We start from the raw sequence: 15,000 nt of genomic DNA on the forward strand, positions 1-15,000 counted from the left end.
TTTTTTAATTTATTTTTTTTTAATTTTTTTTCCAATTTTTTTTTTTTTCAGATCTGAATCTGTAAATAAAAAATATTTAAATTAAAAAAAAAAAAAAAAAATAAAAATAAAAATCTAAAAATAAAAATAAAAATCTAAAAATAAAATTATTTTTTTTTTTTTCTTTTTTTAATCAAAAATTTTATAATTTTGAAAGAGAAGATAGTGATGGATTGGCTAACAAATATTCTCTTCTTTCTTGAGACAATGGAACTATATTTTTAAAACTTTTATGTTTTGCATCTTTTTCCAAAAAAAAAAAAAAAAAAAAAAAAAAAAAAAAAAATTTAATAAATAAAATAAATATTATTTATATAAAAGTAATAATGATGGTACTAAATAATTACCTTTAGTTAATTGGAATGTAATTGTTTCAGTAGTAGTAATGAAAGCACCAGATTGTCTCATTCTTTCTAATGCAATTAAACGATCATTATTATTATTTGAAGAAACAGCATCAGAGAGAATATGAACATCATATCCATTCTCTAAGAAATCTAATGTTGATTGTAAAACACAAACATGTGTTTCAATCCCAGTAATTAAAATTGATTTTAAATCTTTATGATTTTGTTTTAAATGATTCAATACTTCATTGGTACACATTGAATAAAGTGTTTTTTCAAATATTTTAGTTTGATTATTTTCATTTCTTTCTTTTAATAAATCTTCAACTGTATGTCCTAAACCTTTTGGATATTGTTCTGTAAATATAATTGGTACTTTTAATTCATTACATATTTTTATCTAAATTGTAAATTAAAAAAAAAAAAAAATAATAAAAAATTAGTATCTATTAATTAAAAAAAAAAAAGGACAAGTCTTCAAATCATACCATATATTTTGATTGACCAACTACATCATTAAATTTAAATATGTGATTTTCAAATTTACTTTGAATATCACAACTAATTTTAATAAAAAAAAAAAAATAAAAAAAAAAATCAATAATTGTTGATATCTAATAAAAGTTTGAAAATTAAAAATTTACATAAACAATAATGAAGTATTCGGTGAAAGATTTCCTACAGATTTCATTTCTGTCTACATTAAATGATAACTAAAAAAAATAAAAAAAAAATAAAAAAAATGAAAAAATTAAATTAGTAAAAAAAAAAAAAAATTAAAAAAAAAATAATCCAACGTGGACATTATTAATTTGTTTGTACCAAAAATAAGGAAAATAAATAAACTTTGGAATAGAGTTTTTTTTTTTAAAAATGTTTTTTTTTTATATTTATTTCTTTCTTTTTATTGTTTTTTTGGTTTTTTTTTTTTTTTTTTTTAGGTTTTTCTTTTAATAATAAAATAATTGTAGCATTAAATTTTAACTTTGGGGGAAAAAAAAAGTTTTTTTTTGTTTCCTTTTTATGTTTTTATGTTTTTTTTTTTTTTTTTTTTTTTTTTTAAGCCATATAATTATAAATCTTTCTGTCTTGTTTTGATCTTTCAAGATATTCTCTTTCAATTAAAGATTCGATACGTTTCTTTACAATGACTGGATTTGGAACAAAACGAGATTGAAGTTGCTTGATGACTTCAGAGACAAGATTAGAGTGTTCAAGTGTTTTACGAGCTTTCATAATACGAACGATGGAAGCTTCAATTTGATGTTTTCTATCTTCATCAACTTTATCACGAGTTTCTTTCTCTTCAACTGGTGTTTCTTTTTGAACGACTGCCATAACTTTAACACGGAATAATTTACTCTTAAATTTAGTATTAAAAGCGAATACATCGGATTCATCAATTGATTTACTTGGTGTTGGAGTGGAGATTGAAGATGAACTACTAGATGGTGAAGTTGAAGTTGATGATGATGTTGCTGTTGTTGTTGTTGTTGTTGTTGATGATGTTGTTGATGGTAATTCTCTATCTAAAATTTTATTCTTTGGATTTGTTAAAGCTAAAAGATTTCTCTTTAAATCAATAGTTGGAATACCAGTTTGATCAGCAATCTCTTTAAAGGTTAATTTCGATTGGTCATTAAAGAGTAATAAGATGACCATTTGATAGGAGGAAACTTGAAGTTCGTGAGATTTCGAAGGGAAGTTTGCTTTAATTTCTGCGGTACCCATATTAGTTTGCCATAACAATAGACGACCATTATGATTTGATAGATAATAAGATTTGAAAGCCTCACAACATAAGAGGATTTCACGAGGTAAATTACAGTTTGCAGTGTTTTGAGTTGGCCAAAAACCAGTGGTTAAAACGTGAACATTCAAATCGATTGGTAATGCCTTCTTTAGATTTTGAATATAAGTTTTAAAACCACTCATTGTATCTTGTGATAATCTCATATCGGTGAACATACCCTCCAATTTAGATGTGAATTGATAGCCACATTCTGTCTTTAACTTTGCAATCATGTTACGTTCTGCATCGTCTGATATACTTCTACCCAATAATAAACGTTTTGCTAAATGTTGTTTATAGTATTTTTCAAATACATCCTTTTCTTGAATTAATCTAAACAACATCAATATCTTATCCAATATGATATCAACCTCTTCTTCACTAACTCCTTTTAATCCTTTCTTTAATTTCTCATCAATAAATAATGAAATATATTCTGGTGATTTTGGATTTAAATTTATAAAATATTCAAATGCCTAATAATAAAAATTTTAAAAAAAAAAAAAAATAATTAGTAAAAACATAAAAAAAAAATAAAAAATATATATATATATATTTTTTTTTTTTATAGTTTTAAAAACTTACTTGTTGAATTGAATGAATGAATTGTTTATCATTATATAATGCATTTTGTAAAAGGTTATCATATTTATCTTTAAGATCTAATAATGATTGGAAATAAGTACCTGATTCTTTTGTCTAGATTTATTAATTATTATTATTTTTAAAATAAAAAAAATATTAATATCATGATATTAATTCCTTTTTTTTTTTTTACTTTTATTTTATAAATTATAAATTATATATTTACCTTTTCTTCATCCATTACTATTCCTCTACCAATTTCTTTAACATAACTACTAATTACATCTTTCATTAAATTTAAACCATCTGATACTCTACTAAATAAATTATACATTCTCTTTAAATCTTCAATCTTATCATCTTTTAACATTGAAATTAAACCAGAGTTTTCCATCTTTTTTTTTTTTTTTTGAAAAAAATAATTTATTAATATAAAAAAAAAAAAAAAAAAAAAAAAAAAAAAAAAAAAATTATTATTTATTTTATAACTTACATCAATTAAAGTTCTCATATGATTTGAAATTAATTGTTTTTCACAAACTTCTTTTAATTTTGGTTCAGAACTACTATCTAAATAATGTGAAACTCTTTCCAACTCTTCTTTTAAGCAAATTTCAACCTTTTTCATATAATCTGGACAACTACATGTTTGAATGAGAGTTTGTGATTGTGCTTGATAATGTGATGATGTCTTTAATAACAATGGTTTTTCAAAGTCTTCAATATATACATTTTTAGAATTAACTCCTAAATCAATTAACATTTGAACTATATTTTTTATTAAAATTCTAAATTTAAAAAAAAAAAACAAAAAAAAAAAATAAATAAATAATTAATACTATATTAATTATTATTTTATAAAACCACAACTAATAATAATAATAATAATAAATAATAATTTTAAAAAATTATAAATTTACCTATCAATAACTTCACCTTCTCTTTCTTTTTGTACCATTGATAAGAGAGTATTTAATAATCTATCTTTAATTGTTGAACAATGAGCCACATTATCTCTGAAAAGGTAAAGTCCAAGATCAAAAACACTAGAGAGATTATTTTGTTTAACATAGTTTCTATCCATATACATCAAGATATCTCTAATCATTAACATTGAAGTCTTGTGATTGATCCAACTCGAGTTTAATTCTAGTAGAAACTTTTCATCGATTGATTCTGATACAGTTTTAGCAACCGCTTTCAAATGTTTATCGACCATCTTCTTTAGATTATTGTATAATAAATCACCATGTTTTTGTAATACCATATTGTATCCGTTTCTATACAACTCTTCAAATGAGAGATTACTTGCATTTTGTTGATGAATTTGTCTCATTGCTGTCTTTAATAATTTCCACGTTCTCTTTGGAAAATCTGGATCCGCTAATACTCCATGACTTTGTAAATTCTTGAATTGAATTTTACCATTTGGTTTTGCCATCATTTTTAAAAAATTATTATTATTTTTTAAAAAAAAAAAAATTTATTTTTGTTTTATTTATACTAAATTATTTCTTTTTTTATATATGTTTTTATAATTATATATTATTTACAATTTTCTTTTTTTTTTTTTTTTTTTTTTTTATTTTATTCTTTTTATATATTTATATCTATTCTACAATTTTTTTGTATGTACACACATATATATATAATTAATTAATTATATCTTTATATTTTATATGATAATATTGATATTACTATTAATAATTAATTTAATTATTATTATTATTAAAAAAAAAAAAAAAAACTAATCTACAATTAACTATTATTCTAATATAAAATAATAATGGTGATAATAATAATAAAAACTATTGAGATTTTAAAAGGAATCTATGCCTTCTTTTTCTATTAGTTTTTAAAAAGAAAAAAAAAAAAAAATAAAGATGTTAGAATACTTTTTTTTTGTTTTTTTCTCTTTGTTTTTATTGTTGATTAGTTTTCTATCTGTCAAATTTATAAACAAAATTATTTTTCAATTTTTTTTTTTTTTTTTTTATATTAAAAAAAAAAAATTAAAAAAATGATTTTTTTTTTTTTTTTTTTTTTTTTTAAAAATTTCGCACACTAATTTTTTTATTAATTGTTTTATTTATTTTAATTTATATTTTTTTTTTTTTTTTATTAATATGTGGGTGTGTTGAGTGGTACTATTATCATGAATTATTATTATCATTATATTAATTATCATTATTAATTTTGATTATCTTCACATATTACTTTTTTTTTTGTTTATTATTTTATTTTTTATTATTATTTTTTTTTTTTTTATTTTTATTTTTCATTGATTTATTTATTTATTTATTTATTTATTTTTATTCTTTTTTTTTTATAAAATTTATGTTCCAAAACTTACAAATTAAATAAATAGTATTTGAATAAATAAAACAAATATTTGTGTTGAGTGAAAAAAAAAAAAAAAAAATGAAAAATGGAAAAAAAAAAAAAAAAAAAATGAAAAAATCAACACAAATTTTCTATTTATATGAATATTCAATGAATGTAATATTACCAATATATTTCAAAAAAATTTTTTAATAATTTCAAAAAAAAAAATTTGAAAAAAAATGAAAAAAAATGAAAAATAAAAATTTAAAAAATATAAAAAATGTAAATTTGATCATGTGTTTCGTTGTTGTTGTTTTTCACCTTGTGGCACCAAAAAAAAAAAAAAAAAAAAAATTAATAAATAAATAAATAAATAAAAAAGCAGCTGATTAAATTGCCATAAAAATGAAATTATAAAATAAAATGTTTCGTCTGATATTATTACAATTTAGATTATTTTTATTTTTAACTTTTTTTTAGTTTCCTTATATATCAAAAAAATTACTTTTTTTTTTATTTCTTCTTTTCCAAATATATATATTTTTTTTTTTTTTTTTTTTTTTTTTTTAATTTTGATTATTCTTGTTTATACAAAAGATTTACAAATTCCAGTATGTGTTGCTTTGAAATTTCTACTATATCACCATTTGATACCATTTCATCAAGAATAAAATGTGCTTTATCCAAATTAAACATAATCTAAATATTAATAAATAAAATTAATGAATAAAAAATTAATAAATATCATTATTATTATTATTTTTTTTTTTTTTTTTTTTTTTTTTTTTACATACATCTAACTCACACTATATTTGCAAATATTGATTGATTATAAAGAAGAAGAGATTATGGTTCGATTAGTTTAATAAATTAAAAATTATTAAATAAATTATTATAGAGATAAAAAAAAAAAAACTTACAACATTATCAAAACAACTATCTAAAATTTCTACATAATTATGAATGAGTTCTAAAATTGCTAATTCATTTTCAGTTGTATCAACACCAACAATAAAAAATAATGTTGCATACTTTCTATATATGACTTTATAATCTTTATATTCTACAAATGAACACTTTTTATTATAAACAATATATATATTAAAATGATGAAACTTTTGTTAATATACAATACTATAGTAGGTATAAATAATAATAATAATAATAATAATAATAATAATAATAATAATAATAATAATAATAATAATAATGAAAATAAACTTACTTGAATTTCAGTTCTTGATAAACATTTTCTAATAATTTCACTTTCCATTGCTGGTCTTTCTTCAAATGGTATTGATTCATAATATTGCGATAATCTAGTTTTACCCCGAATATTTACAAGTAAAAAATATTTAATAGCCATAATTAAAATATGTTTTCGTCATCAAAATAAAAAAAAAAAAAAAAAAAAAATGAAGATTTTTTTTTTTTTCAAAAAAAATAAAAATAAAAAAAAAAAATTAAAATAAAAAAATAAATAAAAAAAAGCGATAGCGAAAATAAAATAACATTTTTGCAAACCATAAATAAAAAACAAATAAAAAAATATATTAAAAAATGTTTTTTATTTAATTTTTTTTTTTTTTAATTATAATTTTATCTTTTCCTATTTCTATTTATTATTATTTTTTTTTAAAAAATAATAACTTATTTTGGTGGTTCAGTTTCTGGATCTAAATCTTTATGTTCCATACAAACACCACAACAAATTCCTACTGCAGTATTACGAGCAAAAAATATTTGACCTGCACGGACATTACATTGGCCTGGAAATTGATCGGTACAAACAACATTCATACATGGGTTCTTTGGGTCAGTAATAATACTATTTAAATATGTTGAATCATAATAAACTTCTTCATTTGATAATGATAATTTGAATGAACAATATAATACAATAGCTATTATTAAAATATTTAATAATTTAATATTCATTTTCCTTATTTTTTCTTTGATTTTCTCTTTATCTATTTGTTTATTTTTTGAAAATGTTTTTTTTTTTTTTTTTTTTAAAAATATTTATCAAAGAATGCAAAGAAATATTTATTTTTTTTTTAAATTTATTTTTTTATTTTAACTTTCCTTTTATATATTTTTTTTTTTTAAATTTTATAATTAAAAAATAAAAATTATTATAATAAATTTTAGACAGTTGTTACAATTGTAATATTTTTGTCATTTTACTAAAAAAACTTAATACTCTCTCATTAATGGAAAATAACAATAATAGTAAAAATCCCAACTCATATTATGAATGCCCAAACACCATCTTGTTTTTTTCAAAAAAATAATAATAAATGAAAAAAAAAAAAAAAAAAAACAAAAAATTAATCAAATACATTAAACAAACATATTTGCAACTTTTTTAAAATTATCCAATTTGGGTAAACAGTAATTTTATATTATGTTGTAATTAATTGTTTAATTTTTTTTTTTTTTTTTATAATTATGAATAATAAAAAAATAAAAATAAAAATAAAAATAAAAAAAAATTATAACCACAAATTATTTTTGCATAGAACTATTGAACATATTAATATTTTTTATAATAATTAACCCTTATGTGTTTAAAAAAGGGTTAAATTTTTTGAATTTTTTTTTTTATTTCTATTTTTAAACACACATAAGCACAATTATTATTCTTTACTATATACGATTTGGATGATTCTTTTTTTTCTTTTTTTTTTTTTAATGATATATTTTCATATTTGTTTAGTGAGGTGGTGGTGGGGTTTTTTAGTGTTTTCCAAAAATTAATAAATTTTACATTGCAATTTTTTTTTTTGTAATACAAAGTTTTAAATTAATTCCCAAGATTCTTTTTTTTTTTCAATTTATTTATACATCTTGTAAAATTTATAGTTTTTTTAATTCATATCTTTTGATTTTGTTTTTTTATATAATTTTTTATATATTTAATTTTTTATATCCAATTATATTTTTAATTTTTAATAATACTTTATTTTATAAAAATTAAAATAAAAATAAAAATAAAAATAAAAATAAAATAATTAAATCAAATTAATAAAAAAAAATGAAATTAAAAATTAATATTAGACCAAACGAAATAATATTTTTAATTTGTATAGTTGTAATATTTTCATTTTCATATACATTAACATATTTTGATAGTCCAATTTTTAAAGAACATTATATTACAAACAATGGTAATGATTTTGGAGTTGAAAATCATTTTGTAACTTATCATTCAACTTACAAAGAAGATATTCACAAAAGAATAATTGACCCACACCATGGATTAATTCAAGAGATTACAAAAACATTTTATCCAGTTTCTTCTCCACTTGAAAAATTATTTTCATTCTCTGATAATATTTTAATTGTTCTCATAATAGTTCAAGTAATAGTTGGTTTCTTAATATTTTTATTATCTGTTGAAAAATTAAGTAAATGCAATTATCAATTAAAATCAATATTTTCAACAAAATCAACATTTTATATAAATAATAATAATAATAATAATAATGAAGATATAAATAATAATAATAACAATAATAATAATAATAATAATAAAAATAAAAATGATGAACGTAATAATGAAGAAATTGAAGATGAAGAAACAATTAGAAAAGAAAAAATATTAATTATTAAGAAAAAAAGAGATATTTTATTAGCAATAATTATATTCTTTTTAGTATTGTTAGGAGTTTTAACAATTATTTATGTTTCATTTATACCATTAAATATTAGAAAAGCATTCATTGGACAACAATTTTATTATAAAGGTTCAATCGATCCATTATGTGCTGACATATCAAATGAAGGTGATCATCACATTGGTAAATGTAAATCATTAAATGGTAGAATTGGTAATGTTAATGATAAAATTGTAAATATTGATTTTTTTATTATTAAAAAAAAAAAAAAAAAAAAAAAAAAAAAAATATATATATATATATATCATTTTACTTATTTATTGTTTTTATTTATTTATTTATTTATTTATTTATTTATTTAGTTTGGATATTCATGGAGTTTAGATTCTGGATTATTTAATGTTAAAATTGTATTTTTCTCAACTATTTTAATTGAATTTTTAACCGGTTGTTTAATATTATTAATGAAATTTAAAAAAGATCCAAATATTGTACCTTTAACAAAACCATCAATTGCATCACCAACTCAAATCCCACATTTATTCTGTATTGCAAAATAAAATAAAATAAAATAATCTCCCCCACATTTATTTATTTATTTTTTTATTTATAATGTTTTTTTTTTTTTTTTAATTTTCTTTTGTAAAAGATAAAACACCATAACTAACAGAAGAATCAGAAGATTTAATAACTTTACTTGATTGTTCATAATAGAGTGATGAGATATTATATTTAAATTGACTATTTTTTGTGATCCATAACATTACAGCAATTGGACATCTACCACAAATTGTATTCTTTGTTTCTTTTAAATATTTTGAGAATTGAACAGGGTCACCACTTTCAATGATTTCCATTCCTTTTCTATCCAATTCTTCAATGTATTTATAGATTGGGACCTCTTTATTCTCATATCTAGTATAACCAAATCTTTCACCCCAATGACAGAAATCTGATGAAATTACAAAAAAGTTTTCTGGATCATCAAAATATGGTGCTAATATCTTTCCATATAACTCTTCCAAATCAATTGATAAACTTCCAACCATAATTGGTACAATACTTAATTCTAATAATCTCCTATTATATTTATTATTTATTTATTTATTTATTATTATTATTATAAAAACTTGTGTTAATATATTAAAAAAAAAAGGAATGGATGAATGAATGTATTTGATAAATACTTTTCAGCAACTTTTGCAATATATGGTAATTGCAATTCTAAACTATGTTCATCTTCATCTACACTTTTTGTATTCCAAATGAAACTACCAGTATCAAAGAGTTTATTTGTGGTATCTTTATCAACCTTTAAATTACCAATTGGTGTTTCCCATGTATCTAATTTAGTTAAACCACAAGTTTTCATATATACATGATGTGATGGCCCTAAAATAAATACTCTCTTACTTTAATAATGATAATAATAATAATAATAATAATAGTAATTAGTACCAGTTAAAGATATAATTAAATAAAAAAAATAAAAAAAAATAATAAAATAAAGTAATAACTTACTAATTCTCTGGAATTAAATTAATATATGCATAAGCTGCTGCTCTACCACTGTAAGAATAACCTGCATGTCTATTATTAATTATTAATGGTTATTAATTATTTTTAATTTTTAATGATTATAAATGATTATTAATTATTTTTAATTATTAATGATTATTAATTATTAATAGTAAATATTTAGAAAAAGGTTACAAACATACGGTGCTATAATTGATTTGACATTTTGATTTTGACGAGAAGCTTCGCTTAACCAATCCGATAATTGTTTCTCTAATTTCCTTGCATTGTCTAAATACCAACTACCTGCGTGTGTACAATTTCTAATCATTATTGACCAATTTATTAAATAAAAAAAAATAAAAAAAAAAAGAAATATTTATATACAGTAGGGAAAAAAAAAAAAAAAAGTAAAGAAAAAGAAAAAGAAATATTTATACACAATAGAGAGAAAAAAAAAAATAAAATAAAATTAACAATGAGTGGGTGTTTTATAAATTAAAAAAAAAAAAAAAAAAAAAAAAAAATTGGATAAAAAAAAAAATTTAATTAAAAAAAAAAAAAAAAAAAAAAGAAAGAAAATGCTTGTGGTTTTGGGAATTTTGAAAGGGTGATCATCTTATTTTCATAAATTAAATTCTTGATTAAGATTTTTTTTTTATATTTTTTTTTTTTTTTTTTGGATACCTAAATCTCAAAAGGAATTGCCCTTTTTTTTTTTTTCTTTTTTTTTTATACACTTTTTTTAATTTTTTATTTTTATTTTTAAATACTTTTTTTTTTTTATTTTTTATTTTTCATTTTTTTTTCTTCTATATATATATCCAATTTTATGTATATATATTTAAATATAAATTAAGTTTAGAACCAACCTTTCTTTTCTGGGGCTGCGGCTGGAGCTTCTTGTGGGACTTCTTGACCTGGTTGAGTACCAGACATCTTTGATTGAACTTTTTTGAAGGTTTCCATCCATTTTTGAACACATCTTTCAGCACAAACACTTTCACCAACATTTAAATCACCTTCATTATATTTACTAATACATTTTGCTGAACATGCATCTAAAATTCTAAAATAAAAAAAAAACAATTAAATGATAAAAAATAAATATAATATTCCAATTTCAATTCCATTATTTTTATTTTCTAAAATATTTACCCTTGAAACATTTTAGAAATCATTTTCATTTCCATTACTTTCATTTCAACATCATCCATGATTATTTATATATATATTTGTTTGTGTGTTTTAATTTACAAAAATTAAAAAAAAAAAAAAAAAAATTTTGAGAGGAGCATGAAAAACGAAAAAAATTTCAAAAATGAAAAAAAAAAAAAAAATAAAAAATAAAAATAAAAAAAAAAAATAAAATGTTTTGTTGTGATCTAAACAGTGTGTGTCTTTAAAATGCAATATGCAATTTATTTTATTTATTTATTTAATTAAAGAATAAAATAATTTAATTATTTTTTAAGATTAATAATGAATCAGTTTGATCTTCACCTTCATCATTAATTGATAAGATTGGTTTTGGAGTATCTTTACTTTTAGTTCTAATTTTTGTAGTTGGAGGATTTGTAGTTTGTAAACCAGTTGGGAAAATCTTTTTACTAATATGATGAATACAAATTGCAATTGGAATTAAAGCACCAATACCACTTAGAGATAAGACCACACCACTTATGATATCGGTCGAATTAAAACTACGAGTATTGACAATGATACCAGTTAAACATAGGATAAGCGATAAGTAAACTTCCATATCATTTTTATATTGAGATTTATAAGGTTGACAAATCCATGTTAAAAAGGTGAAAAGTAAACCCAATGTTGAGATTGCCAAACCCTTGATATACATATAATTGAATGCAAAGATAAAAGTTACCAAAATGTAAAGAATACTTCTTAACAAAAGAATTAAATCCCACCATTGGAAATAGGGTCTATACTTGTCAAAGAAAATCTTTAAAAAGTAACGATTCTTCTTTCTAATTTGAATGAAAATATAGATTGGTACACCTAATGAAACCACTATAATTATTATACAAGCCACAATAAACATTGCCAAATGTTTTGGTGTAAAGCATTGGACCGATGGGTCCAAACTGAGGTAAAAGCCATCGCCAATCTTTGTACAACTAATCAATGCCAATGAAATGTAAGTAACTGGTGTATAGAAACAAAGTAGGAAACTGATTACAGAGTAAAATAAATTTCTATCAAAGAATTCAATTACGAAAACTTTCAAATGAGGGAATAAACGGATGATTAAATCTCTGAACCAAGAAATTCGGATTGATAATGGTGTAATGATGAATAGCATTCCAATTAGGGCGATTAATTGTTTCCAAATGTAGGTTATAGTTGGATCTAAACAAGTTTGAGGCCAATAATCAATATCCAATCCAAATAATGGCATGATTGTTAGATATTGAATATTATAACCAAAGACAGCAACGATTTGTACAATCAATAGATAATTGAAAATAATGGATGCTGATGGAACTGAGAATGTACTCATTACGAGAATGAATAGAATTACGAAAACCACCATACCTGAGAGGATTCCAAAGTTAAATCCATCACATTCTTGACAAAACATTTTCACTTTTGAATAACCTTGATCGCACACTGAACATAATACACCACCTTGACCCTCTCTACAAGTTCTTGTTAAACAATAGGCAGGATCACATGGATAAATATCTGGTGGTTTATTATCTTCAAGTAGAATCCAATAGCCACTTTGTGGATAAATTACAGATTTACCCGGACAAATTGCTTTATTAATATCACATTTTATACAAGTGACACCATCATAACCATATTGACCAATTGGACATGGTGTACAATTTTGATTGGAACCAATCTCATAACCAATATCACATGGTGATAATACTATTGTTGTATTGATATGATAATCTTTAGTTTGACCTTCCAATAAAGCGGTTGCACTTATTCCAAATTGTGTATATAATGTATAGTTTACAGTTACATCGACTTCAATTAAACCTTGATATTCTGAATCCATTGAAGTTTTAAAAACTATTTCATTATTTTGTAAATTATAAATTTCCAATGTATAATTTGCCAAGAAATCCAAGAATGGCATACTTTGATTATAAAAATCAAATAGGGATAAACCAATTGTGAAAGGAGTAAATGGATGAGTACCACCAACTATTGGAAGGAAACCAAAATAACTAATTGATGAGGCATATATATCACCATAGGTTGCGACATTTTCTTCGAATATCGAACTTGAATCATTGATACAACCAGCTCTTAATTCTGAATAACAAACACCACCAGGACCGAAATCTGCTGTATTTTTACTAAATTTACTATTGGTAATATTAACTTGAGGAAAGTATGGTGAATCTGAACCAGCAACCATAAAATTATTTTCTAAATAGAAAACACCACCACGGTGAGATGCATTATTATTAAAGAATGATGAATCTATAACGGTTATGTTGGTTAAATAATCTAAAACATAGAAACATGAGCCACATCCATTCTGTGAAAAATCACTACCATCATAGGAAGCACTATTATTTGCAAAGTAACATTGATCAATGAGAACATCACTTTCAAATATTGAAAAAACACCACCAGCAACAGCTGAATTACTATTAAATGATGAATCTAGTATAACTAAGGAACTAAGTTGAGAATTTATACAACTTCCATTATTTGATGAGATATTATCATTCCAAGTTACATTATGAGCCACTACATAAGAATTAACACTCATAGCAAATGAATCCACAAATGAATTACTTTCAAATATTGAATCGTTGAGGAACATAATCGAATTGAAACATGAGATAACCGTGTAACCATCATTGTTATAAATATTTGATTCTCTAAGTGACATATTTGAACCACCATCTAAATCGAATAAATTTTTTGGAAAGTAATTATGACTTGCATAAAATAACTCTATGAAAACAGTACCATTTGAAACGAAGTAATTGGCTTCATTATATTGATGAGTGATGTTACAAAATGAGATATTTGAATCGATCATTTTAAATAGATTTCCTTCGATGTAATAATTGTAAATTACAATACTATTTTCAAAGAGTGCATTAGTTTGGAAAGCATCAACACCATTACCATTACTTTGGCAATAACGAATGATTGAGCTATTAAAGTAAAGAAATTCTTGATTTGAACTCTTTAGAATACTTGTGTCCAATGAGGATAAGGAATCGAATATACAATTATTGAATACAGTTTTACCACCTTCAAAAGTCATCATTAAATTTGCTGCTGCATTGTTTGTAAATATACAACCATCAAATTTAATTAAAGAATCTGTGTAAAGACCCAATGTATTATTGAGTGATGAGATATTTAAATAGGTACAATCATAATGATCAACTGTTGAACCTTTAATTACTAAACCAATATGTGGATCGGTTGGTCCAATGGTTACTTGTTCAAAACTACCAGTTGAATCATTGATAAAGTATGATTGATCAATAACTGTAATCATATTTTCAAATTTACAATTGGTTATATTGAATTTACTTGAATCAATGAAAAAGTATTGAGTCGTATTAAAAAAGTTACAATCATTAAGTTGAAGTTTGGAATTTGTACAATGAATTGGATAATCACTTGCAAGGAAAGAACTTTCAATGTGTGTATGACTAATATTTACATTGGATTTTTGCATAGAAAATATGTTACCCAATAATTGAGTACTAACAAAAGATCCTGTGATTGAAACTGAATGACAATTGACAAGCTTTATCAAATCGAA

General features: G+C 21.4%; 8 protein-coding genes across 8 annotated transcripts in view; 1 reads left to right on the forward strand and 7 right to left on the reverse strand.

Moving 5' to 3' along the window:
• Nucleotides 1-181: 181 nt before the first annotated feature.
• On the reverse strand, nucleotides 182-1,077 carry DDB_G0285041 (hypothetical protein; the record flags this gene model as incomplete). The annotated part of the gene is made up of 4 exons (XM_634829.1): nucleotides 182-282; nucleotides 387-786; nucleotides 875-947; nucleotides 1,031-1,077. 4 exons carry the CDS (start codon nucleotides 1,075-1,077, stop codon nucleotides 182-184), a joined length of 621 nt encoding a protein of 206 aa, XP_639921.1.
• A 368-nt stretch (nucleotides 1,078-1,445) lies between these two features.
• culC (cullin C) lies at nucleotides 1,446-4,207 on the reverse strand (the record flags this gene model as incomplete). The annotated part of the gene is made up of 5 exons (XM_634830.1): nucleotides 1,446-2,654; nucleotides 2,764-2,877; nucleotides 2,990-3,157; nucleotides 3,257-3,551; nucleotides 3,684-4,207. 5 exons carry the CDS (start codon nucleotides 4,205-4,207, stop codon nucleotides 1,446-1,448), a joined length of 2,310 nt encoding a protein of 769 aa, XP_639922.1.
• A 1,457-nt stretch (nucleotides 4,208-5,664) lies between these two features.
• On the reverse strand, nucleotides 5,665-6,454 carry ap4s1 (adapter-related protein complex 4 sigma 1 subunit; the record flags this gene model as incomplete). Its single annotated transcript, XM_634831.1, has 3 exons — nucleotides 5,665-5,787; nucleotides 6,009-6,164; nucleotides 6,314-6,454. The coding sequence occupies 3 exons, from the start codon at nucleotides 6,452-6,454 to the stop codon at nucleotides 5,665-5,667; spliced, it is 420 nt and encodes a 139-aa protein (XP_639923.1).
• Nucleotides 6,455-6,738: 284 nt separating this feature from the next.
• On the reverse strand, nucleotides 6,739-7,026 carry DDB_G0284907 (hypothetical protein; the record flags this gene model as incomplete). Its single annotated transcript, XM_634832.1, has 1 exon — nucleotides 6,739-7,026. The coding sequence occupies one exon, from the start codon at nucleotides 7,024-7,026 to the stop codon at nucleotides 6,739-6,741; it is 288 nt and encodes a 95-aa protein (XP_639924.1).
• Nucleotides 7,027-8,125: 1,099 nt separating this feature from the next.
• Nucleotides 8,126-9,268, forward strand: DDB_G0284909 (hypothetical protein; the record flags this gene model as incomplete). The annotated part of the gene is made up of 2 exons (XM_634833.1): nucleotides 8,126-8,941; nucleotides 9,071-9,268. 2 exons carry the CDS (start codon nucleotides 8,126-8,128, stop codon nucleotides 9,266-9,268), a joined length of 1,014 nt encoding a protein of 337 aa, XP_639925.1.
• A 69-nt stretch (nucleotides 9,269-9,337) lies between these two features.
• Nucleotides 9,338-10,557, reverse strand: orf2034 (hypothetical protein; the record flags this gene model as incomplete). Its single annotated transcript, XM_634834.1, has 4 exons — nucleotides 9,338-9,788; nucleotides 9,896-10,120; nucleotides 10,230-10,298; nucleotides 10,430-10,557. The coding sequence occupies 4 exons, from the start codon at nucleotides 10,555-10,557 to the stop codon at nucleotides 9,338-9,340; spliced, it is 873 nt and encodes a 290-aa protein (XP_639926.1).
• Nucleotides 10,558-11,087: 530 nt separating this feature from the next.
• On the reverse strand, nucleotides 11,088-11,443 carry timm10 (mitochondrial import inner membrane translocase subunit 10; the record flags this gene model as incomplete). Its single annotated transcript, XM_634835.1, has 2 exons — nucleotides 11,088-11,295; nucleotides 11,385-11,443. 2 exons carry the CDS (start codon nucleotides 11,441-11,443, stop codon nucleotides 11,088-11,090), a joined length of 267 nt encoding a protein of 88 aa, XP_639927.1.
• Nucleotides 11,444-11,685: 242 nt separating this feature from the next.
• DDB_G0285055 (hypothetical protein) overlaps nucleotides 11,686-15,000 on the reverse strand; it is a gene marked incomplete at both ends in the record, with an annotated part of 6,066 nt that continues 2,751 nt past the window's right edge. The window contains one exon of the mRNA XM_634836.1: nucleotides 11,686-15,000. This exon is cut by the window's right edge and continues 1,295 nt beyond it. Coding sequence (XP_639928.1) covers nucleotides 11,686-15,000 — 3,315 coding nt within the window.

Source organism: Dictyostelium discoideum (assembly GCF_000004695.1).
Source record: "Dictyostelium discoideum AX4 chromosome 4 chromosome, whole genome shotgun sequence".
Classification (NCBI taxonomy): Eukaryota; Evosea; class Eumycetozoa; order Dictyosteliales; family Dictyosteliaceae; genus Dictyostelium; species Dictyostelium discoideum.